Below are 24652 nucleotides of genomic sequence, written 5' to 3' on the forward strand. Positions count from 1 at the left end.
AAGTAGAAAAAAAAATAACATTGGCCTTGATACTGGTTATCGGCAATAACAAACAATTATTACATTTTGATAATTTTGTAAATTATTAAAATTATTGTTGTTATTATCTAATAATTTAATACTTAATAAAAGTAATATTATGAAATAAGAAAATTTATATATATATATATATATATATATATATATATATATATATATATATATATAAATTTTAAAAAAATTATAATTTAAAATATTTGCTGCAAATGAAAGTCACAAACTGTTCCAAATTAATTAATTATCATTAATAATAATACTGTTTATATGGAAAAGTGGTGGCTTTAATTTGCAGAAATACTGGGAAGTTTTCATTTTGGATATACAGGGGCGGTGTCCTGACATTTTATCCTACCCTGTCAGATTTTCCTACCGGGGTTTACTGCGCACGCGCACATCAATATCGCGTCCTTTGTCTCATGCTAAACAACGATATTTAATGTATCTGCATTACTGTAAGGGTAGGTTTAGGGTTGGGGTAGGTGTAGACTTTAATAAAAACGCAATCTAATTGGTAGAAAATAATATGTATTGTTGGTTTCCTGATTAGGGCTGTGGTCGGTGTAGACGTTAATAAACCATAACTTTACAGTAGCATTTTTCGTTGTGGAATTGTACTAACGTTACCCAATTGTACTTTAGTGGGAGGTAGGAAAATCTGACAGCGTAGGACAAATTAACAGAACAGCGGACCACCCCAGTTGCAGCAACGAATTAAAGGTTATGGCCAATTTTAAAATTTACAAGCGCAAATCTTTCGTGATTCGTGTTCCCGCTCCGAACTCCCGAACTGATTCAAATGATTTGCAATCCCCAAACTGACTCAAATGATTCACGAACCCGCTATGAACTCCCGAACTGACTCAAATGTTCAGACTCAGATGATATATAACTGACGTTACAGTGGTGTAGTCTACTACGTGATACGTTACCCACTTTTAAAAAGCGTGAGGATACGTAACAACTTAGTTTTGTGTCAGAACTTTCACACTTTCATTCATAAATTCACCCCGTTTGTGTTTGAAAAGCAACAGGGATTGAATCGCGGAAATGGAACTTGCTGGACGTCACGGAACTCGGCCATTTTTGAATGAATAAATCAAAAGTAGAGCATTTAATCAAATCTCGATATGGACTAGTGTCTGCAATATACACGCAATCTGCCTTGGGCACCAACTCACAGAGGGGGTATACCATCCCAGTTGCTCCAAAAAAATAAAAAATAAAACTTCCACCATTCTCCCATCCGCGCTCGCGACCATAGACATATAAATACCTAGACGCCTCATTGGCCGCTCGACCGCACCTCAACGTCGCCGCCATATTGGAGCGGGAAACTCTCATAACTCTCACATCAGAACAGAAGAAAACATACCTGACTCATCGACAGATTGGACACCTACAAACCGTCACACGATAATAAAAACAGACACTGTTGATTCAGATCGGCACTTTCGAGCCTGATCGCGACTCTGTTGATTCAACAGAGTCGCGATCAGGCTCCGAAGTGCCGATCTGAATCAACAGAGTCGCGAACAGGCTCCGAAGTGCCGATCTGAATCAACCGAGTCGCGAACAGGCTCCGAAGTGCCGATCTGAATCAACCGAGTCGCGAACATGCTCCGAAGTGCCGATCTGAAGCAACCGAGTCGCGAACAGGCTCCGAAGTGCCGATCTGAATCAACAGAGTCGCGAACAGGCTCCGAAGTGCCGATCTGAATCAACCGAGTCGCGAACAGACTCAGAAGTGCCGATCTGAATCAACCGAGTCGCGAACAAGCTCCGAAGTCCCGATCTGAATCAACCGAGTCGCGAACAAGCTCCGAAGTCCCGATCTGAATCAACAGAGTCGCGAACAGGCTCCGAAGTCCCGATCTGAATCAACCGAGTCGCGAACAGGCTCTGTGCCGCCATACATGGACAAACAAACCACTGTTTCAAAATGTGTGTTTTCTGCATGAGTGTTTTTAATGTGCATTATTATTAATGTTTATTAGTCAGGTTTTGTCTTCACAAATAAACCACTCTATTCCCATAGAAAGGCGGGAACTGAAAACTTAAATAAAATGTGTTTCTTGAGCTGAGATTGATTCAGAGGATTTTCTATTATATATATATATATATATATATATATATATATATATGTGTGTGTGTGTGTGTGTGTGTGTGTGTGTGTGTGTGTGAGTACATGTATATATTATACTTAAGGAGCTCATTAATTAAACACAATTTGGAATTCATGTCCACAATTTTTTTTGTGTTGTCATTAGTTGTGTCTTAATTTGATTAATAATTAGTATTTTAAAATTACATTTCAATTTTTTTATTTTAGTCTTTATTTTACTATTAATTTATTCTTCATTTTTATCTGTTCTGTATTATTCCACCCTTTATATTACATATTCTTCTTGCTATTATTAACCTATTGTTCAGTTATTTATTATGGTATTATTCATATTATACATAGAATTTAATAAATCTATTATATCTCGTATGTTATTGTACCGTTGTACTCGCTTTTCATATTATTAACTTTACTTTAAGTTGTACTACATATACTTTTTAATATAACATATCACTTTTACTATATTTTTACTGTGCACTGTATCAGTGGATATTTTCATTTTCACTGGATCCATAGCCTCATCAGTTACATGTGTTATTATTTGTTGTATTCTTCTGTAGGCTAAAGTGCTATCAAAATGAAAAGCAGAATTCAAGTGTGTGATTTGTATTTACTTGTTTTATTACATTTTCTCAACGATAGTAAATTATTAGTGTTTAAAGATGTATTATTTAGGTTTTATCCCAGTACTTCAAAGGGAATGGGCTGTGTTCTGACCTGAGACACAAGAAAGAGAGAAAAAAAAGAAAGAAAAATGTTGCGATTGAACACAGAGAAAGCAATAAAACAACTACATATCATGTAATGTACATTCAACATGAATATGTCACAGTTATACTAAATTAGCAGATTTGTAAACCGAAAAAATCAATCGTCAAGTGAGACAAATGTGAGCTTTCAATTAATAATTTTCCAAACCTTACTAAAGAACTGGAGGCAAAGTTTTTTTTTTTTTTTACTGTTTTTTAACCTCTGAAATTGGTTGGTAAGTGAGAACGTTATGGTGTTTTTATTCAGTAAAAACCGCAGCTCCCCCCTTTACTTTCATTTGTTTTAAGGCAGTCTTGCCCTCACTAACATTGCGGACGCGTTGACGTATCGCGGCAACGGCTCAAAGCGGCCAATGAGGCTTCTAGGTATTTATATGTCTATGCTCGCTACCGCTCGCACCTCATGTTTGCTGCTGAATGTTCATAATTGATGAATGAACATGCCTATGCCTGGGTAGAGTACATCAGCAATCCAGCGAAGAAAAAAGAAAACTAAAAGTAAAAAAAAAAAAAAACCCCGACATGAAATTGGCTTGATGTTGGACGAGTCTCAAATTTAGGGACCAAATTTAGAAAGACTTGCAAGTCATAAAACAATTGTAATGTGTTCATTTAGGTGTCAGCTACAATGCACACCTTATACATTTTTAATATATATTCAAGTAAAGTATAAATCATTTAGGTAAAAACGAGGCCCGTTTGTCACTTTCAGGCACATTCCTGTGAAAGTCTTTTTTTTTTTTTTTTTCAGGATCCCTTACGAAAATTACCCATGGTTTTAACAATAACACCACAAATCATCGTTCTTGTAGCCATGGCAACTGCAAATTAACCATGGATTTGTTACTTCAAATAATAATTGACAAAGTATTAATATACCGTAATATTTGTTGTTGTTGTTGCTATAAAACATACCTAAGCCATCAATAGCCTTCAAAATGATTTAAAATGCATTATATAATAATGACACTGTTAAAATACATAATGTAGGCAAATACAAAATAAACAATTCATGTACATTTTATTACAGATGCCTTGTAATTGCTGCAGTTACACTTACAGGACAATCAAATCCTTGTTTAGGCTACTGACCAAACATTTCATTCAAATATTCACTTAATCTTTCATCTTTGGACACCTTTTTGCTATAAATGACACAGGCTTTATAATTTCTTCAACAAAAAACGTGCATATCACAACCCTTACAAAAATAAACCATGGTTTTATCATCGTAAAACTGCATAATTCCTTTTGCATGATTTCTGAATGCTTGAGACTATAAAATAAATTAGGGTCATAATAAAGTTATAGCCACAGGTAAAGGTCGAGAGCTACAATTGTGATTTATAAATAATACAATTTCTTCATTTAGTTTTTAATTTGATTAAAGTTATTTTTTCCACCCCTATATTCGTTTTTTTTTTCCCATCATCATAATTGAGGAAGGGGGGCACAGCAATACAATCCTGCTTATGGGCACACATTTGGCCAGCTGCACCCCCTGAAGGTGTTGTTATACACGTCTCTGGGAATGTGTGCTCTACTACACACACACACACACACTGAAGCACGGCTGGTGTTTTCAGCTCTTCACTATATTGATGCATGATGTAGGCTACACATGTGCACATCAGTGCGCTGAGAGGATTTCACCATTTCATTTGATAAAACTATCGTCATTCATTTGTATCGTATACACAGACTGACAGAAACGGCTATGTCTTTACGACAACCTGTCAAAATAAAATTTCGGTATAGCTTGAAGAAATTCAAACTGAAATATAGTACTATTGCACAGTAGAGTACACTATACTTCAAGTAGGCCTATTAGCTAATAATAATGGTTAATTAAAAAACACAGAAACTCTGGTTACAACCCACCAAAATAAAAGTTGGGTCTAACTCAAAGAAATTATGGAAAAAGTGCTTAGTAAAATAAACTTAAAAAAAGTTATACTAAAACATTATTTTAAAGGAATATCACACAAGTTTTCATAGAAGTTTTAATTTAAGCTTTCCAAAACAATAACACCATATTTTTCAAAAACAATTTGTAAAAGTACATTTGTATTTGGGCCTATGATGCTTATTTATTTATTATTGTTGTCAGCTAATAAAACCTATGGTTCAGGGATCATATTCATATAACATCTAAAGTTAAATGTAGCTCTTGACTGGTTGAGTTAAATGGTGATTAACACTAAACAGTAGAAAGTCAGATGAGTCTCCACAGCTGTAAATGTCATTGGCTATTAAAATCTTGTTTCTCTTATAATAAATTGACATATTGATAACACTGAACCTTTTATAATGCTCTTAATTACATGTTGATGCATACTGTATGCATTAGTGAGTGGTGGTGCTTATGGGGTATGGTCACTTATTCTTTATATGAACTGTTTCAAATGCAAGACATTGATTGCATGAGATTAAGTTTGTAAATGATAGCCTGTGTCCTTTTGTAGTGTGCACATATATTTATCATCAATCTGTGATAACTGTGACTAAATTCAGTATATATGCCATATGTTGCTAACCATCAAAAATTCCTGCCCCCTTCTCACCACCCCATCAATATTTTTCTAGATCCGCCTCTGTGGAAACATTATTTAATATAATATAGATTGCCTTACCTTTATAGCAATACTGGAGGGGATTGCATTGTTGGCCTTATTTAATATATATATATATATATATATATATATATATATATATATATATATATATATATAAAACAATGACTGCCTTTCTTTTGCAGGAATACTAAATGATGTATAGAATTTCATTTCAAGGTGACCTGCTTGCTTTGTGTTAATATGGCAATTCATTAAAAGTCTGATTAAAGCTCTATTCAGAGCCCCATGATAACGGCCTCATAACACACAGATGAAGAGACCTGAAAGACAGCGTTGTGTTACCTCAGGGGGTCCCATTAGACCGGTCATCTGTGTCTCCCCTGGTGTTAACATTTGAAGAAACTTAAGAGGTGAAGATGATGACGCTCTTCAACTGCAACTTCACACTTTTCCCTCGGGAGTCTCTTTTTTTCAGCAGGCCCTGTGCAGCTTTGGACACCTCTGGGCCCAAACTCCAAATGCTTTCAAAAGTCCCACTTTCATTATAGTTCCTCACACATCTAACACGTCTGAGATCTACTTCCTGCTCTCAATAGTTCAATAAACAATTCAGCGAAATACAACTGGAATACTCTCCTGACCTGTACAGTTTAAGCTTATCGTGATAAAGCCCGTTACAGTTATCTGATGTGTTCCTAATACTTCTTAGCCAGATGACATGCATAAGGAATCACGTCATTACAGATTGCAAAAAGGTGGAAAGAACCAAATCTTTAGGTGTTTTCATCAATTTAGCAATTAAAACATAGAAAACCACTTTCAAAAATGTGCTCTTCATTCCTATATTTATTCTTCTATGCCAGGCAGTACATGTTCACAGCTTCAGCCCATCATGGTCCTGTTGCTCCAGGCAGCAGCAATAATCCTGCTGCTGGCCTCCCTGTCTGGATCACGCTCTACCCCATCACAGCATCTGTGCGGCTCCAGCCTGGTGGACGCACTTTACCTTGTGTGTGGGCCTAGAGGCTTCTTTTACTCCAGCAGAAGCAGGAGGGACCTGGAGACTTTGCTGAGTGAGGAGTTTATGTAAATGTACATAGACAGCTTTTAAATAGAGGAACAAAACTGTTTTAATGAAACTTTGTTCTTTTTAAAGTGTTCTCTTGCCCTTCCAGCCTTGCTCTCAAAATTAGCAGATTATGAGGTAGCCCAGACTGATCCATTAAAACAGAAGGTGATGATGAAGATGAAGAGAGGCATTGTGGAACGAGGCTGCCACAGGCCCTGTATCATCTACCACCTGGAGGACTACTGCATCTGAACAAGTAGAAAATGCTACATAAAAAGGTCAAAGATTTGAATAAATGATCATTATACACAAGAACAGGGTGCTTGATTGTTTTTTAGTCATTTTTCAATGGAAGTTTGTATTATGAGGAAGGTTTCTCTGAAAATGTATTAAATGATAGTTCTGGTTTTCCTTGTGTTCTAGCACCCTCCGCTGGAACAAGCATGATATTAGACTCTCAAACTGAAGAGAAATTCATGTCAGAGTAACACTATGTGTTAATTATGGTTAAAAAAAAAAAAAAAAAGGTAGAGAAAAGCAAGTATTTTATTTAAAAAAAAAAAAAGAATTCACTCACTTTCTACTCTTAAAATAATAAAAAAAGGAATAGTTCACCCAAAAATGAAAGTGGTTTCATCATTATTCACCCTCATGTCGTTCCAAACTTGTGTAACTTGCTTCTGAGGAACACAAAAGATATTTTAAAGAATGTTGGTAACTATAAAGTTTTGGTTCCCATTGACTTCCATTGTATGGACAACCCCCCCCCCCCCCCCCCCCATCAAAAAAAAAAAAAATCAATGGGGAATTTGGTCTTCAACATTCCTCAACATCTGTTACGTTCCACAGAGGAATGACATGCGTACAGGTTTGGAACCTCATCAAGGTGAGGAAATTATTACAATTTCATTTTTTGGTGGACATTCCCTATAAGACGAGTCACAGACAATTATTAAAATTATTTTTAAAAAAAATTGCAAAACCTAAACTTTCATACCAAAGAGGAACAAATAAACAAAACCGTTTATCTTAAGGCTTGCTGGGTACTTTTAAACAAAGAGTGTGCTAACTTTGAACTTTTTAAAGAGTTTAGAATAATCACACGCCAGATGCTGAACAAAACAAAATAACAGAACATTCTAAGTGAATCCAAGCCCATACAAGCATACTTTCACACCACTGTAGTCAATCAAAACCATCATCTAAAAAAGTGGGTTGTCAATTATATATTGATATTGAATGACAAATTCACACACACAAACTAAAACAAACGTTGTCACAGAGGAAGCCAGGACATTTGAGTGCTGAAATATCTCGTCACAGTGTTCAGGTTGTCCATAGGCCATTACAGAAAAGTAGTCCATGAATCATAGTTTAATGCTAATTTCTGTTGCCTTGGAAACAAAGAAAAAGCATAATTAGATTTAAAATTTATAAATCATAAAAAGTCCACAGTGTGCAGTTCTTTTTAGTTACCTTGTGTAAGAGCTGATGTGGGCTGCTGATTTTCTTTGAGGTCGTGTTTGAAAGCCTTGCTGGGGTCGAATCTCCGCGGCACCTGACTGGATTTGAGCCGATCCAGCTCTTGTTTCTGTTTCCCAACCTGTGCCTTTAGCTTGGACACTTCCTGCAGAGCACATGAACACGCTCAGCTTCATATCACAAACATCACTCAAACACCTACTGCCTTATGACGAACACCTTACCTGTTTGAGTTCCAAGTTCTCCTCTTTTAGTTTGACCATGTGTTTGATCTTCTGTTTCTGGTTTTGATGACCCATCAGGTTGGCGTAGGCATCGGCTAACTTGTTCAACTCTGCCTGCGTGGCTCCTTTCTCATTCAACAAAGCGTTCCTCTCAGCCGCAAAGCAGTCCAGCTGTTCCTAAAGATCAGAATAAGCAGACAAATGAAAGGGATCATCTAGTGTATATTTACAGCCCAACCTCTTATCTGTGAGACTTTGTTACTGTTTTTGAAATATAAAACCAAGCTGTGTATAGCACCTTCCACTCTGCACATCCTTCACAATCTCTGGAAAAATTGGCTAACTAATCTTTTCAGTGTTACCTCAGGGTTTCCCACATTAATTTATTTGTGGTGGGACTTCACTGAATAAACATGAGCACTGCACATTTCAAAATCAAAAACCGATGTGGGTGTTTTTATATCACTGTTTTTCATAAGGAAACTGACTATTTAGAAAGTTGAAAGTTCAATATCATTTTAATTTTATCTTGCGTGTAATGCTTGAAAAGGCAGTGTTTGTGAGCTCAGCGCTGCTCTGCAAACGTTACCAGAGAAACCTCTACCTCTCCCGCTCTTAAAGCGCCTCCTGCTGGCAGAAAATTAATTTGCATATATGTATATATGGGGGCGGTGGAGTCCCACCACAAATAGAGTGTGGCTGTGGGAAACACTGTACCTTACCAGCACATTTGTGATTATTGCAATGTCCTGTTACTTATTTTCATTCTGAAGCTTGTTGAAAAGATGTTAAGTCAAAGAGTATGGTCAGCAGAAAATGATTAAACAAATATACCAGATTTGGAATATAATCTAATTAGAGAGAAGAGAGAGAGAAAAAAAAAACACTATCTAAAAATTACCTCGGGGAAATGGGTTTGTAATACAAAAAAAAAAAAAAATTGGATGTAAACATTTTTGTTTTATAAAAGGTAAAAAAAAAAACAACAAAAAAAAAAAAACCCACGTTAAATCTAACCTTTGCTTACCTGAAATGGTTTTACTTTAGCATAAAGCTCTTCATACAAGTTCCTCCAGTGTTGAGTCTCAGCCTCAGACGTGCTGGGGGTGAACGAATGGCAATATGGAATTAAACAAGAAAAATAAATGCAACGCACACAGAGACTGAGCATTGGATGTCTTCGAGCATGAGGACCCTATGATGGACTACAGATCCCTCTGAGTGGGTCCTAACTTTCTCACCTCTGCAGCTGAGCCTCTGCTAGTTGTTTGTGGTAGTCTTGTCTTTCCTCTTCCATCTGTCTGCATAGCTGTCGTCTCTCCTGCTGCCACTCCACAACGTGGCGATGAGCGGCATCTCTTTCCTCCTGCACCTGCCTGTTCAGTTCAGAAACCTTCTCTTCCAGTTCTTGCACGTGGCCCCGCAGCATGCTGGCTTCTGCAGAACGGCCCTCCACTGACTGCCTCCTCTTCTGTTCCCTTTCCAGCCGGGTCTGAGCCCGCTCTCGCTCTCCTCTCTCCCGCTCCACCTCCGCCTGCAGGAGTCTCAGCTCCTCACTCCGAGACTCTGCTGCTTGCTTCAGCTCTTCCTCTCTCTGAGCCAGCTTAGTCTGAACTTCTAAAAGCATCCTGTGGCACAGCAAAACCACCAGCAGTTATCAGTCACTTAGACATGGACAAGCATTTAAAAAACAGTGTATATTCTGAAATGTAAGACATCTGAAGTATGATCTGATGTGAAAGTGTTTGCAGGCTATACCTATATCATTGCTAGGGATGGGGGAAAAATGTGTTAAGTTATTAAGATTTCTATTTGCCATTTACCTTTGAAACAAATAAATGCAGTTATTTAATATATATTTTTTTAAATACTGTCTTTATGCAGTTTACACATACATGTTAATATAAAACTCCCTATGGTTAGATGGAGAGGCTTATTAAAAGTTTGACAAGGCAGGATTTAAACAGTCAGCATCATAAAAGGAATAATAGAATCAAATGGAAAATTTAGGGGTGCTACAGTTGATCGGCTACCGATCGCTATCAGCCAAGAATGGCTTGAGGAAGTTTGAGCTGTGATCTCTATATCTGCAGTTCACACAGGAATTGTCACTTGCACAATCAAGGCAGTGTTGCATCGTCATATACTGAATTAAAATCATTAAATCATGTTAAATTTAATTATATTAAATAATTGTTTAAAATACATTTGAAGATATAAACAGAAATATTTATTTGTCAGTTACCGATTTATCGATATAATATACAATATCCTGAACACCTTGTTTATTTTGTGGTAATAACTGACTGAAAATGATTCCCTACTTAACCTTGGACCACATTAGGAACCATATGGGAGCTGCACGTATATGGGAAGCATAGCAGATAAATAGTGTAAATCCCTCAGGCAGGACACGGACCTAGCATGCTCCTTTTGCTGTTTATCCTTCATTTCCTGGTAGCTTGTGAGTTTCTGCTGGTCCTGCTGCAGCTGTTGCTTCAGTTGGTTCATCTCTTCCTGCAGCTGATGGGCTTGAGCCTCTGCCTGCTCCTTCTGCTCATCCAGAGACCGTCTTGTGCTTTGGGAATTTAATAAGAAAATATTTGTTGCACACACTTAAGGATGGTTGGGCGGGAAGATTATCGATTAGGAATGATTAAAATAAATTCTAGGCAATTTAAAGGGGACATCAGATGCAAAATAAAATGTAAAGACAGTTAATAATGCGTTTAGTTTTACCATCAGTTCAATCCTAAAAGGGGAACAGTCTTAACTTTGATAAAGAATATCTCTTGGGATTTGAGACTTCAGTTTTTGCAATGTTACTTCATATGTCCCCTTATGACCCCATATGACTGAAACAGGTCACTGTGAAAAGAGCTGCTTTTGACTAGATAAAAAGGGTGTTGTTTTACACAACCATTGAGATATTTTAACCAAAGTATGTTGCAGATATTTCATGAAGACCGTAAAGAATCATACGGAACTTGTGGAAAATGGGCATCCGATGTTCCCTTCTTCTATGGACAGCATTTTAATAATTATAACAATGATGAAAAAGGTGTTTAAAGTATCACCTCTCAAAGTCAGTAGTCATGTCTCCCAGTTTAGCAAGACAGCTGTTGTGATCCTCTTCTAGTTTTTGGATTTTCATCACATGAGACTCTTCTAAAGCCTGCATCTCAGCACACTTCCTGCCAAAGGAGAAACAAACACTGGTCAGTTTTTACAAAGAGATGTGATCCATCTCGATTCAAATTGAAGTCAAAAGTTCTCACTTTTCTAACTCTGCGCAAGTGTTCTTCAGCTCTTTTTCCAGTGTGTGGTTCTTCTGCGTGAGGTGCTGGATGGCCTCCTCACTGCATTTCTCCTGCTTCTCCAGCTCTGACAGCTCCTCAAGCGCGTCCTCCAGCTCTTCGCCAAGCTGTCTCCTCTCCGCTTCAGTCTCATCTCTCAGGCGCTCAAGCATGCTAGCCAGGGAGCCACTGTGAGTCTGCAGCAACACACATTAGAGGAGCTAAAGAGACTTTAACCTAATCCACAAAGTCGATCAGGGAGACTTTGACTTCCTGACTGAGAGATGACAGAGTACAACCTGCTTAAAGTCTATTAAGATGCACTCTTCACTTAATTGTCCCACTCGTGCAGATATAAATCACATCACAACTTTATTCACTATCGATTTCTCCTCTAAAAGTACCACAACTAATCACAAAATGGCATGTTAGTAAACTCTTTTCCTAGTCGTGTCCCATGATACAGATACTCAAGCTAATGAAATACAAGAAAGAAAAAAAAAGGTTCTAAATGCCCTTCATAGGAAAGGGCTGAACAATAAATGTGCAACAATGAATTGGTGGGAAAAAAAAAGGTAAAGAAATCCCAATAATATAATGATTTCTAATATAATATAATGATGAATATAGTGCTGTTATTAAACAATGCTGTATTCTGCGCTGCTGATTTTTTAAAAGAAAAAATTAAAGAGCTTGGAACTATGTGAGGGTGAGTAAATGATCGTTTTTATGTTTGGTTAAACAATCCCTTTAATTTCCTGCAATCCTGTTTTGTACGTGGCACTTATATCGTAAGCCTAATATAACATGCCTATTTTACTTGCAATTATTTGCTGTGAAAATGAATAAGATTAACAAGATTACCTTTTCCTCTTGCAGCTGTTTGGTAAGTGCATTGTATTCCTCCTCCAGCTTTTCATACGTTTCTTTCTCAGTCTTCCTACTCTCCTCCAATGAGCTGATTTCTGCCTTCAACTCTTGTACCCGTCTAAGACCCTCCTCCTGTGTCCTGGCTGCACACAATCACTCACAATCAAATCAAAATAAAACTAACAATGTGCTTATTCATAATTTGCATTCATGCAGCATTCTAAAGCCAAATCTCATTCACCTCTTTCGTCTTCCAGCACCAAGCACCGCTCGCCCATAAGTGCCACATGCTGATCCAGCTCTTCCTCTGTTCTCCTCAAGACCTCCTTCACGCGGGCCAGCTCCTGCTCCTGCAGCCGTACCATGCTCCGGGACTCCTCGAGATCCTGAGCTCCCTGCTGCATCTGCTGCTCAAGCTCTTTCAGTGAGGCCTGTGATGCCTGGAGGTCCTCCACATACTGCTCCATCTCCCTCTCCTTCTCTTCTAGAGCCTTCTGGGAGCCCTGCAGCTCCTGCTGAGACCTCTGCAGCTCCTCTTCCTTTATTCTCAGCACCCCTTGACAGTCCTGCAGCTCACTGGTACATTTCTCCAGCTTTTTCTCCACATCACTGCACAAGCCGTATAGAGCTGGATGAGGATGCGAGGACTGACACAATAACAACAACAATATGAAAATGCACACAGTTCTAACCTGAGGTTCTCTTGAGCATCAGAGAACCGGCGCTCCATGGTGGATTTGTCCTGGAGCTTAATCCGCAAATCCTTTGACATTGGAAAGTGAGACAGACAGCTTATCTCAAACCAAGCAGCACTTTAAAGTCTGATGATTCAATCTAAGCGGTGAGTAAATATCATCTGGCTTAGGAGAGTCAAATTCTGTTGACCAAAACCAATACCTGAATCTCTTCATTTGCGGAGTCCAAGTAACTCTGCAGGGCTTTGATTTCCTCTCTCAGCTCCTGGATTGTGCCTTCATTTGAAGACAGAAAAAAGCGAGATGTAGCCAACCCAAAAGACACCATAGAAACAAACACAGATCTTAGCACGCAAGCTTACTTTGCAATTTATCCATTTCATTCTCAAGCTGCTCATTTTGGACTCTTGTCTCCTGATGAAGGTCCTCTGAAAAACAACATTTAGTAATAAAAAAGAAAAAAAAATCAGTCACTAATGATATCGGATTTGTGAGCGAATTCTTCCTAAGGAGGCATTCAAACAAATACTTAAACAGCTTCTAAACCACTAGAGTTTGAACTGTTAAGTGTCACTTTGGTTTCAACATGCCTTTACGACTTTACTTCTCAAAAAAAAAAGAAAAGATAAATACTTTTGTGCAGAAGTTCGGGATCAGTAAGTATTTTTTTTTTCGCTGAAAAATCTTACCAGGTGTGCATATATTTGATCAAAAATAAAGTAAAAAAAAAAAGCTATAGTGTGAAATATTTTTTACAATTTAAAATAACCGTTTTCTACCTTAATATAAATTTAAAATGTAATTTATTCCTGTGATGGCAAAGTTATATTTTCAGCATCATTACTCCAGTCTTCAGTGTCACATGATCCTTCAGAAATCAGTATAATGTGCGGATATGCTGCTTAAGAAACATTTCTTATTAATGTTGATACAGTTGTGATTCTTCATATTTTTGTGAAAAGCATAATCAATTTGATAGAAAGCTCAAATGAACAGCATTAATCTGAAATATAAATCTTTTGTAACATGTCTTCACTGTCACTTCTTATTAAATGTGTATTTTCTGAATAGATTAGGATAAATAAACAGTTTTGAACAGTGTAATTTCACCTGCTTTCTACTCTTTCCCAGCCTTGAACTGATAAAAGATTTTTCAGCAAACAGTATATTTTGTTGTGAACATGTTCTGGCTTGAAGTTAACTCACCAAGATCTTTGTTCCTTTCCTGAAGAACTCTAAAAGTTGTTCGAGCAGTCTCCAGATCGGTTTCCAACACCTTTACTTTCCCCTCTGAGCTGATCTGAAGGAAGCTCAGCTCCTGTTCACAAGATCACAATTACACCTAGCAACTTGAAGCTACACAGACTCCGCTCCCTGTCTAAAGTGACTGAGGTAACTTACCTTGTCTTTGGCATCCAGTTTATTTTTGGCCTCAATGAGCTCCATGGAAAGAGCATTGATCTTCTTCTTGGTGATGTCTGCAGAGACCTGTGAAATTCAAAGTTCAAAGACATTCCTCAAACTTCTTTATGTGAAGCAGTCTACTGAAGAAACAAAAAGAGTAGTCACCTTGGTCTTCAGGAACTCATTTGCTTTCTTTAACTCCGCGAGCTGCCTCTCGAGAGAAGCCACATTGGCAGCGAGGCCGGTCTTCTCTCTGACAGCCACAAGCAATTTAGACTCCAACTTTTTCAGCTCTTCTTCCAGGGTCAGCAGCCTGCGGTCCTGCTCTCCTCTCTGCTGCACCAAAGAACGGATCTATACTCCAGCATCATCAGTGACAGTCACGGTTAGGAGAAGAGACCACAGAAACTGATAAGGCCTCAACGAAACAAATGGCCGTCAAGGAAATGTTCAAGACATTTTGAAATCTACCTCTTTCTCTAGTAGTCTCTGATGTTTCATCTCAAGTGTGAAACTATTTTTGTCCTTTTTGGAACTAAATACATCAGCCTATATATGGAAAAAAAAGAGCAACAAAAGAAAATTGTGAAACAGCATAGCAAACACTAATGATTGGCCAATATACTGAACATACAAATAATAACACTGTATTTCGTTGCCCTGTACCTTACATGTGCAATGACAATAAAGTTGAATCTAATCTAATACTGACAAATAGTCAACAAATAATTTTTTAGAAACTGCTCACCCAAAACAACATTGAACATTTCATCAGATATTTGAAAGGTTTTAAGAACATGCCTATTAAATAAATCGTTTGTTTAAAATGGATATGGCATAATGTAAGGGTTTGTCCTGCAAAAATAACCAACTGATCATACAAGAACCTATAATACTAACATAATATAACAATTATATTACCCATATATATCTAAAGAATTATACATCTTAAGAATTCCAAGAAGTCTAGATAATGTTTGGAAAAAAAAAAATCTATACATTTAAAAAGGGATACTTCAGCAAAAAATGTTTTTTTTTTTTTTTTTTTTTTTTAATCTGCTTTAATTTATTCAACCTCATGTCGTTTCAAACCTGCTTTCTTTTGCGGAAGTCAAAAGATATTTTGAGATAGGTCTTAATATTTCCTGGCAAGAGGATGCCTGTTGTTTCTGTAATTTTCTAATGTGTGTACATCTCTTAATTAAATGATTATACAGCTCTCACCAAACCATCAACAGACATGGTCCTCCGAACTGGAGACACTGGTACTTCTTTTGAGGGGGACGGCAAGGGTACCTCGGCTGGTTACCACAAGGAAGTACATATTCTCATTAATAACCTACAGATGAAAATGTCGACTCAAATGGCAGTTAAACAAATTCTGCTCTCACTTTTTGAAGCTGTTCTGAAGCGCTCTGCTTTATGAAATGATACAGCTCCTTTCAGCTCACCAGACTTCACCTCATATGTACCAGGTGGAGGAGCACAGCCTAAAGATAGAAATAAAGATCAAAAATCAAAGACTATGAATATGAACCTCTCATTAGCAGGGAGACAGCGGACATGTCTTAGCATTTCTGCTCAGCATCATGAATGTTTATGTATTTCAATCGTCATAGTGTGACGTACGGCTGTGTAGTTCATATGTTTTAATACCTGCGAGATAACTCTGAAATTACGAAGATGAATATGAAATAGGTTTTGACAGTGGTAACTAAGCAGATACCTTCATTAATTTCACTTTAATAATTTAATAATTCAACTGTTTAAAGCACATAACCGTTGCTCTCGGATTCATTCACATCGCAGAATAGTGAACAAACGAGTGAAACTTACCGACATGCTCGTTAAATCTCTTTAATGGAGCTCTTGAGAAAGACATGACCGACAAAAGAGGTCGATACCTCAAAGACTGTAAAAAAAAAAAAAACTATTAAAGAGTTTAAATTATTACAGTTAAGCGTTAAAGACTTCAATTTGCTCGAGCGTTAAAGCCTGTGGAAACCCCGCTGAAATTTTTAAATCGTAAGCCCGCCCAAAAGCACAGACGCAACGGCTTTAGCCAATGATATTGAAGAATGTGTGACGAACATAAATGTAAACCAATCAGAAACGAAATCAAGCTGTACGTCACATCTGGTTTAGGGAGCCGTTGTCCAAAAATTCAAACTGCATGCAATGCGTCAGATAAATTCAGATTTAAAGTTTTATTTTAAAACAGTAAATTACAAACAGTATATTTGCTTGTTTTGACTCCACATGTATGACTCTGTTAATCATGTAAAAATCACACAAACACACATTAAAGATTTGTTTACTTTTATTCAAAAAAAAAAAAAAAAAAACCTTTCTGTCTCCAGACAGATACAAATCAGAAACATTACAATGGATAACAGAGGACAGGGAATGAGTTTATATCTATGAATGAGTTTATATCTCTGAACAGGGAAAAGTGATAATATTTTTTTTAAAAGTTAACAGAAAAAAGCACTAGAAAATTAAGCTTTACGTTTAAATGCATGTATATTTACACAATCTATTCAGCAGTTTATTTAATGTAGTGGTGAGAAACAGAAGACAGTTCAAGCGGAAGGGCATTTACTTTCATAAATTCAAAATCTGTCTGCACACCTTCTTTTAAATAATTACACTCATGTCATATTAGAAATGCACTGCTCCTTTTCTGATGTGAAAGGAATCCAATGTACCTCACATAAAAGTTTCAACATGGAAGATTTATGTTTGAAAACCACCTTCTTTTCCTTTTTAAAACAAGGACTTTTTAAGGCCAAGTCATGGAATGATTAAAAAGTATACCCCAGACAAAATGCACACGTCTGCAATATAAGTTAATGTATTAGTCAAGCTTCATAGAGCTGCCGAATGCAATGCTGTAACATTAAATTATCTCATAGGACGTCATTGTTACACTTTGAACATTTCATTTTTGGAAAAAAAACAAAAAACAAACTTAGATCTGAACTAAACAGTTCTGTCCATGATTTGCAAACAAACTAATTTACAATCAAGAAAACGGTGAAACCTAAAAACCTCTTAAGACTGACCAAAAAAAAAAAAAAGGATCCAAACAATACACGCACAAAAAAAGAAGGAAAAAATATATAAAATATCTCACTTTACTTGCTGCATGCCTACACACTTTCATGTTTAGACATGTTCTTATACATTTCAAAACTTCTAAATTGGAGTAAAAAAACAAAAAAACTAAAGCACAATTATAAAATCAGCACCAATTTATATATTTATATATAATTTCATTTAAATGTAGAGGTCTACATAGCTCTAATCAGGGAGAAGAAAATCTCCACCAGACATACTACACTAAGTTTTGTTTTATTAGAGACCACACAATGGCACTACTGGAGAGATTTCCTCTTCTTTGCTTGATCTTAGATTTTAGCGGGACAAGCAAGCAGATCTGATCTTTGGATAAGCCACATGACTCAGCGGAAGAATTATAGTCATTTCTGTGCATGTTCACGGACCGACTGGGATTCGAAGTTCCTGATTTACTACAGCAGCTGGCACATAAAAACAGTTCTGTTGGTGCAAAGACAGCAACAGGCCCACTGAATGGTCGAGGTATACACCAATCATTGATCGTGTCACTGAAGTTGCCCCCAAACCTCAAAAATGCACCAAAGGCAGAAATAAATCGGTTTGCTCAGTGTTTTGATTTAGGATTTGTGATGCATGTCATGATTTTTAAGGGTGGAATAAAAGGAAACTAAATACTAGATATAAAGACCTGGAGGTTTTTCCTCCATTTCACATATTAGATAAGAAGAATAAAATATATCAATACTCACTATGATGAGCAAAAACCTGCTTATAAATTACTACTTTACACCAGATTACTCACTATTACAAAAGGGCTATACATAACAAAGTTGCTTTTAAGTTAAAAAAAGATGCATTCACCCCCAGTTTCAAGAAATACCACAACTCTAAGAGATCTCACATATGTTTCTTCAAACATGATGACGTTCAACTGTGAAATATTTATATATATATATTTATATATATATATTGTTTTTTAATCATAAACTCATGTATGGCTAGGACAGTCAGAGATTCCATGGCGTTCAGTATCTACTCTCACTGTTTTGCACGATCAGGGAAAGCCCACACAACGATTGCAAAGACTTTGAATTGCTCCTTTATCCTTTCTGCGTTTTAGTAAGCATCAATGGTAAGAGCTGATTTGGATGCCAATCACTCCATTGAATTTAATTCTCTTTAGAGAATCAATGTGAATACACGCAAAATGTCTCTTCTCTTCACACGCCTCCAATTATAATCTTAAAACATGGGCACTCCCAGGACCTACAAGAGAAAATTTTCAAATTCAGTGTTTAGAGTTACCAAACAAACCTTTTATTCAATCATCAGTCCAGATGGGTCTGATTAGTATTTATTATAGTGAGATGCTCTCCCCCTCTCTGTCTTTTTGCACAAGGGCAATTCAAACTATCTGAAATCACTCCTGCTAGTGCCATCTAGTGGTGATCTCTCTTTCACGTCCTCAGTGTCGGAGTGAACGAGTCCCCCATTACCGCTGAAAAGCATCATAACCCAGGAAATGAGTGCTTCTTACAGACTCATCCATGATGGAGGCAGGGTCGAAAAAGTCGGGCTTCAGTTCCGATCTCTCTCGTCGATTCTTCGATGGGGGCTAGAAGATAGGAAAGCGCAGACAGTAAAGATGAGATGTGCTAAAAGAAGTGACATTAAATTGCATTACATTTAAATATACACACTAGTGTTAGAGTACTTAAGACTGGACTTAAGACCATTTTTTGAAGGTCTTGGTCTTGTCTCGGTCTCGTCTTGGTGTCGTCTTTGGGATTATGTATCAAGACCACAACTGCGAGAATAACACTAAATTGCCAGTGCATTGCCGGATTTATTTGTTAACATCATTAATGTGGCTGGATGTAAAATGTCCCGCTTTAAAAGCAATCAATAACTTATTAAATAACTAAACAATGATAATAAATAGTTTGATTTATGCAAGTGGATCTCAACATTTTTGACTTCAAGATCCCCTATTGTAACACTCACTCAAAAGATTTAAGAGCTTAGCATGACTAAAAAGATGCATGTTCATTAAAAATATAACCAAATACTAAGGAATATTTTAGTTTATTTTAAAGACATCTTGAGGTTCCCTTAGAAGGCCCCTGGCTAAGAACCACTGATTTATACTGTAACTCTGGGTCAGAGATTAATGAGGGGCTGTGTCAAATGTCACCGAAATGAATACAAAATACCCACAGAATTCAATTTATTGTCGCAATTCTCAACACTATTTATGGAATTGCAAATGTACCAATTCAGATGCAGTTTCTGTGCCACCACTGCAGAGGCGAAGATTAATTTTGTTGTTAGTGATGTAATTTGATTGGTAACAGCTCTATATAGTGTCTAACTATTCTAATTTTATTAAAAAATGCATGTCTCGGACCGTAATTGTAGATCTTTCAGACAAACTTGAGTAGTGGTGGTCTGGTCTTGACTACAACACTAATACATACACAGAACTGTTCAAAAGCAGGGGTAAGAAAGAATGTTGTTTTGAAAGAAAATACTTATTAAACTTTATTCAGGAATGACGCTATAAATTGATCACAAGTGACAGTAAAGATGGCTTCTTGTTTTTTTTTTTTTTTTTTTTTTTTTTTTTTCATAGACAATGCTGAAAAGAATCCTGAAAATTTTGCTCACCAAAAAATATTTAGCAGCCTAACTTTTAACATAAGATAATAAAAATAAATGTTTCTTGAGCAGCAAATCAACATATTACTCTGGTACCTGAAAGATAATGTGACACTAAAGACTGGAATAATGATGCTTTGAATCACAGAAATAAATTACATTTTGAAAAATATCAAAATAGAAAACAGATATTTTAAATTGCAATAATATTTCAAAATATTACTGATTTTACTGTATTTTTGATAAAACCAATGCAGCCGTGGTGGCCATAACTGACTTCTTTCAAAAACATTTTAAAAACGAATCGTGCATACCCCAAACTTTTGAACAGTAATATAAATTGTCATTAACATAAAAGTGTACTACTAGAGACCAAAATCATGAAGACAAATGGTATCAGCATAAGCTTATTACCAGATCGATATCCATGGTGTCAAAGTCCATGCCTTCATTGAGATCCTCAATTCGGCCTTCTGATGACATCATCACATCTTCCACAATGGGTTCCTCATCATCCTCCATAAGACCTGTTCCTCGACGACTGCAAGCATTGAAAGACCAAAGTCAAACATGTTTTTGTGTGCATTCAAACTGCATCTACCCACTGAACATGTAAAGTTCCCTTACATGGCATGCTGAAGGTTGCTTCTTAATTTGGCGTAGTTCATAGCTCTCTCCTGCTGCTGTCTGGCCACCTCCTCTTGCTGCTGTCTCTGTGCTAACATCCAGGTGACTTGTGTGCTGTTAAACAATAACACCACACATCACTAGAGTTCTTCAGTCCCAAACTACACCAAGCAGCACACATGCTTGAACATCTGAATATCCACAAGCACGAGAAACTCAGTAAAGGGGTGCATGATTATGATTTCACTTTAGTTTGTGTGTTTTAACTTTAGTTTGAGATATCTTCTTTTAAAGAAACTGCTGTTTAAGGACTACAATGAGCTTCTTCCTGGTTTTGTGGTACCACAAACTCGAAAATATACATAAACCCTGCCCCCAAGAACACACAACAAAGGGGTGAGGCCATGTTGGACTGCTTTAGAGAAGAGGAAGAGTTGTTGAAGTAGATTGTTGTTGACATGCTGTCGAAAGGTCCTTATTTGCCCCCCGACTGCAGGTCACCCTATAAACAATCAAGCCTTCGAAAAATGCTGATCAACCAGCCCTTTAAGCTTGAGTATCATTGCTCTTACTTGTAGTCCATGGGTGTTTGGTGGTGTTGTGGCTGAGGGGTCTGAGGGTGTGCGTGCTGCTGTTGCTGATCGGGGGTCATGCTGTACACCCCCATGTAGCTCTCCTCAGGACGCAGGCGTTTGGGCTCTCTCATGATGGTGGAGGTGAGGTGGGGTGAAGGCATCATGATGGGCGTCTGCATGCTCTGCTCACGGCTCATCCATACTTCACTGCTGCTGCTGCTGCTCTCCTCTGGACACGCAACAGACAGCAGGACAAGCATTACTCACCATAAACTGACAACAAAATGAATTGAGTTTGCAAGGGGTGGGATTCCCCCCAAAATGAAAATGCTGTCATTTAAAGTATCTGGTCCCTATTTTTCTGGTATTTTTGTCTATACTATTGAAGTCCATGGGAACCAGTAACTGTTCGGTTACCAACAGTCTTTAAAATATCTTCTTTTGTGTTCGGCAGAAGAAAGTCAGTCAGACAACAGGAACGACTTGAGAGTGAGTAAATGACAGCATTTTAATTTTTTGGATGAACTATCCTTTAAGAGGACTAAATGATTGGAGAGGTCCTGCAAACATTTCTAATATACATACACACAAACAAACACGAATTATAAGATAAGATCGATAGCATGCATTTATAAATTGGATGCCTTTTCATTCCATGCTGACTTGCCGATACCATGAATGAAAACTAGCATGATTTACTTCCTTAATAAAAATGTCTATAGTGTTATAGTGCACGATCAATCAATGTATGTTATTCAATCACATTAAAAATATTCCTTGTCTGATTTCTTGTATTCAAACTTTTACCTTCTGGTAATTTCCTCTTAGCAGTGGCAGGTTTAGCTTTTTTACTCCTGACGGAGGAGCCTCGGCTACTGATGCCACTGACCACAGACATCGTGTCATCATCACCGCCTGCCTGCAGTGAGTTCCTGTAAGAGATGAGCGGCAGCCAGCAGTCTTCTCTCTGCAGGGCCATCTGAAATGTCATGAAGCGCTCCAAATACATGTGCCTTTGGGAAAAGAGAGAGAGAGGACCAACATTAGATCTAACTGCTAATGAATGATCCACAAAGTGCCCTTACACAACTATAAACACCCCTGCTGAGATCAATAAATGGTTTCTTACACAGTCCGCTTGTCCTGACGCATGAGTTTGGATGAGAACTCGCTGAGAATGTCAAGAAAAGCCAAGTTGAGGGGAGGATGTCCCTCCCCCTGAGGATTGGGCTCTTTGAAGGCAAACTCAATACCGTCCCTTTAAAGAGAAAGAAAGATGGGGTGTAAACATGCAACTCGACACACAACTGGTTTTTCTGCCAAGAGGAAATGAATGGAAGCTTACTTGTGTAACATAGCGATGGCCTCTCTGGTTTTGACCTGATCCAGACCAAATGTCAGAGAGAAGCGTCGAGCGAGCTCTTTAATGCCACAGAAAGCTGAGGATGAACGGTCAAAGCTGGGTCCTAGATCTGACAGCATCTCATTGAATAGCTGCTCTCAGCACAGGGAGAAAGACATGTCAAGGACCTGCGAGTAAAACCCGTTTTGATGGCAGATATCAAACCTTATAGTCACTGACCTGCTGTAAGCTCAGAATGAGTGTCTTTGCACACTGGATTTTGTCGATCTGTCTCGTCTTGCTCATAGTTTCCTTGATTATGTCACCGTAGTCATTGTAATACTGGACAGGAAATGGAGAAACTTGCATTTAAGTGAATAATAAAGTGTAGCATTGATCTGACAATGCATATTCAAAGAATAAGCAGACTTACCCTCATGTATTGCTTGAAAATATCTGCACCAGTGTTCATCTCAACAACATTGTAAATAATGAGTTTGCAGTATGCGGCCAGCAGGTTTCGCCTCTTGTGCAAAGCTTCGATTTTACTGGCTTCATCATCCTGCTGCCCATCTGTTCGAAAACAAAGGGAAAAAGACCTTCAAATACTGCTCATGAAACAGCTTGTACTAGAAGGAAAACTGCTGCCCTCTAGTGGCCACCTTTTAAACGCTGCTACCTGACAACAAATGAAGCATGAAAAGTTTATATTTGTCCAACAACTCTCCTTTTAAACTAGTCTGTCTACTTCAGCTAAAGCTATGTGCACAACAGGATTAAGTGTTGCTAGAGTCTCTAATCTCTAAATCAATTAAACGCTTCTAAAGCCAATTTCCTTTGTGTTGTCTTAGTGTTCGCATTCAACAGCCAGGGGAACTAAATCCATTCAGCAAAGCCTGTTGGTTCTAACTGAAAGTCATTATGCCATTAGCAGTGATAAACCTGTGCTGTTGCTGTCTTCATCCTGGTCAATGAAGACGTGGTCCAGGATGAAATTGAGAAGATCGGACTGCAGGGATGCCTCGGGGTTGTATACTAAGGGCTCGAGAGCTTCCCTCCCACCTGAGACGATCTGATGGCTGAAGATCAGCAGCAGGTCACAGAGGATGGTGAAGGCCTGAGGGAGAACATACACTCAGGTACAGGCTGTTTGAGGAATGAGGGATAGTGACGTGTTGTGACCACTGATACAGACCTGCTCTTTGACGGCGGTGTTAACGCTGGTTAGGTAACGCTGGCACATTAGACAAAATGCCCTCATCTGCTTCCTCAGAGTCAACATGTCCTCCTACAGAGACCAAATGCTTTGTTGACATCCAACAAACCACAGCAAATAAGGCGAGAGGATGAATGCATACGAATCATATGAATGGGAGATACCTTTTTAGAAGTGCCCTCAGAGACCTTGGCTAAACTCCAAAGAATGACGTAATGTGTGCACTGCAGTGCGTGAATGACAATCTGAAACGTCCAGAGAGACAGTGATGTTACCCAACGATCATGACGCAAAAGCAAAGTTTCAGCTGATTTCGAGCTGTTATTTCTACATATGCTTGGTTGTCTCGGAGTAAAAACAAAATACAGAAAAACAGGTAATTGTGAGATAAAGTAAAAAAATATGAAACAAAATCACTGTGTGAACAAAATCAATTGTGAGGCTTCAAGATGCAATTCTGAGAAATAGAGTTCTAAAAAAGGCACAATCACATAAATTAGTCAATTATATATAAATTGATCACAATTATGAGAACGATGAATCTTAAGTTGCAATTATGAGAAATAATCACAATCGTGAAAGCAGAAGCCTCAATTGTGACACATG

The 24652-nt window shown here is 37.7% G+C and overlaps 3 protein-coding genes across 5 annotated transcripts in view; 1 reads left to right on the forward strand and 2 right to left on the reverse strand.

The window, feature by feature from the left end:
* Positions 1-5637: 5637 nt before the first annotated feature.
* LOC128027077 (insulin-like) lies at positions 5638-6828 on the forward strand. Its single transcript, XM_052614391.1, has 2 exons — positions 5638-6580; positions 6683-6828. The coding sequence occupies exons 1-2, from the start codon at positions 6364-6366 to the stop codon at positions 6826-6828; spliced, it is 363 nt and encodes a 120-aa protein (XP_052470351.1). The 5' UTR covers positions 5638-6363.
* Positions 6829-7787: 959 nt separating this feature from the next.
* On the reverse strand, positions 7788-16585 carry LOC128027308 (hyaluronan mediated motility receptor). 2 transcript variants are annotated; one of them, XM_052614777.1, is made up of 20 exons: positions 16384-16585; positions 15939-16037; positions 15772-15848; positions 15019-15096; positions 14713-14901; positions 14545-14631; positions 14350-14461; positions 13506-13571; positions 13346-13419; positions 13141-13211; positions 12690-13057; positions 12443-12591; positions 11561-11775; positions 11360-11476; positions 10702-10860; positions 9524-9910; positions 9310-9382; positions 8283-8459; positions 8053-8203; positions 7788-7970 (listed from the first exon to the last, which is right to left on the reverse strand). In XM_052614777.1, exons 1-20 carry the CDS (start codon positions 16427-16429, stop codon positions 7957-7959), a joined length of 2709 nt encoding a protein of 902 aa, XP_052470737.1. In that variant the 5' UTR covers positions 16430-16585; the 3' UTR covers positions 7788-7956. The 2 variants fall into 2 exon arrangements, with proteins under 2 accessions (XP_052470737.1, XP_052470738.1); XM_052614778.1 differs by lacking the exon at positions 7788-7970 and having other exon boundaries at positions 8045-8203; positions 16384-16580.
* A 264-nt stretch (positions 16586-16849) lies between these two features.
* LOC128027300 (cohesin subunit SA-2) overlaps positions 16850-24652 on the reverse strand; it is a 32346-nt gene continuing 24543 nt past the window's right edge. The window contains exons 22-34 of one of the 2 annotated variants that reach the window (XM_052614762.1): positions 24211-24291; positions 24026-24118; positions 23773-23947; positions 23264-23403; positions 23071-23172; positions 22834-22982; positions 22618-22746; positions 22296-22501; positions 21486-21717; positions 20914-21027; positions 20701-20827; positions 19166-19243; positions 16850-18894 (exon numbers count right to left, since the gene is read on the reverse strand). In XM_052614762.1, coding sequence (XP_052470722.1) covers positions 18871-18894; positions 19166-19243; positions 20701-20827; positions 20914-21027; positions 21486-21717; positions 22296-22501; positions 22618-22746; positions 22834-22982; positions 23071-23172; positions 23264-23403; positions 23773-23947; positions 24026-24118; positions 24211-24291 — 1650 coding nt within the window. In that variant the 3' untranslated portion in view covers positions 16850-18870. Of the gene's footprint in view, positions 19244-20700; positions 20828-20913; positions 21028-21485; positions 21718-22295; positions 22502-22617; positions 22747-22833; positions 22983-23070; positions 23173-23263; positions 23404-23772; positions 23948-24025; positions 24119-24210; positions 24292-24652 lie in introns of both variants that reach the window. The other variant, XM_052614761.1, reaches the window with a different exon arrangement.

Source organism: Carassius gibelio, chromosome A14 (assembly GCF_023724105.1).
Source record: "Carassius gibelio isolate Cgi1373 ecotype wild population from Czech Republic chromosome A14, carGib1.2-hapl.c, whole genome shotgun sequence".
Taxonomy (NCBI): Eukaryota; Metazoa; Chordata; class Actinopteri; order Cypriniformes; family Cyprinidae; genus Carassius; species Carassius gibelio.

Bases quoted from the DNA above. Each gene is read 5' to 3' on its own strand.
- LOC128027077 (XM_052614391.1), top strand. From the start codon at position 6,364: ATGCCAGGCAGTACATGTTCACAGCTTCAGCCCATCATGGTCCTGTTG. The intron at 6,581-6,682 runs GTGAGGAGTTTA...TTGCCCTTCCAG, and splicing joins GGACCTGGAGACTTTGCTGA to CCTTGCTCTCAAAATTAGCA.
- LOC128027308 (XM_052614777.1), bottom strand. From the start codon at position 16,429: ATGTCTTTCTCAAGAGCTCCATTAAAGAGATTTAACGAGCATGTCG. The intron at 14,632-14,712 runs GTGACTACTCTT...TGAATTTCACAG, and splicing joins ATGAGTTCCTGAAGACCAAG to GTCTCTGCAGACATCACCAA. The intron at 13,212-13,345 runs GTATTGGTTTTG...CCAATGTCAAAG, and splicing joins CCGCAAATGAAGAGATTCAG to GATTTGCGGATTAAGCTCCA.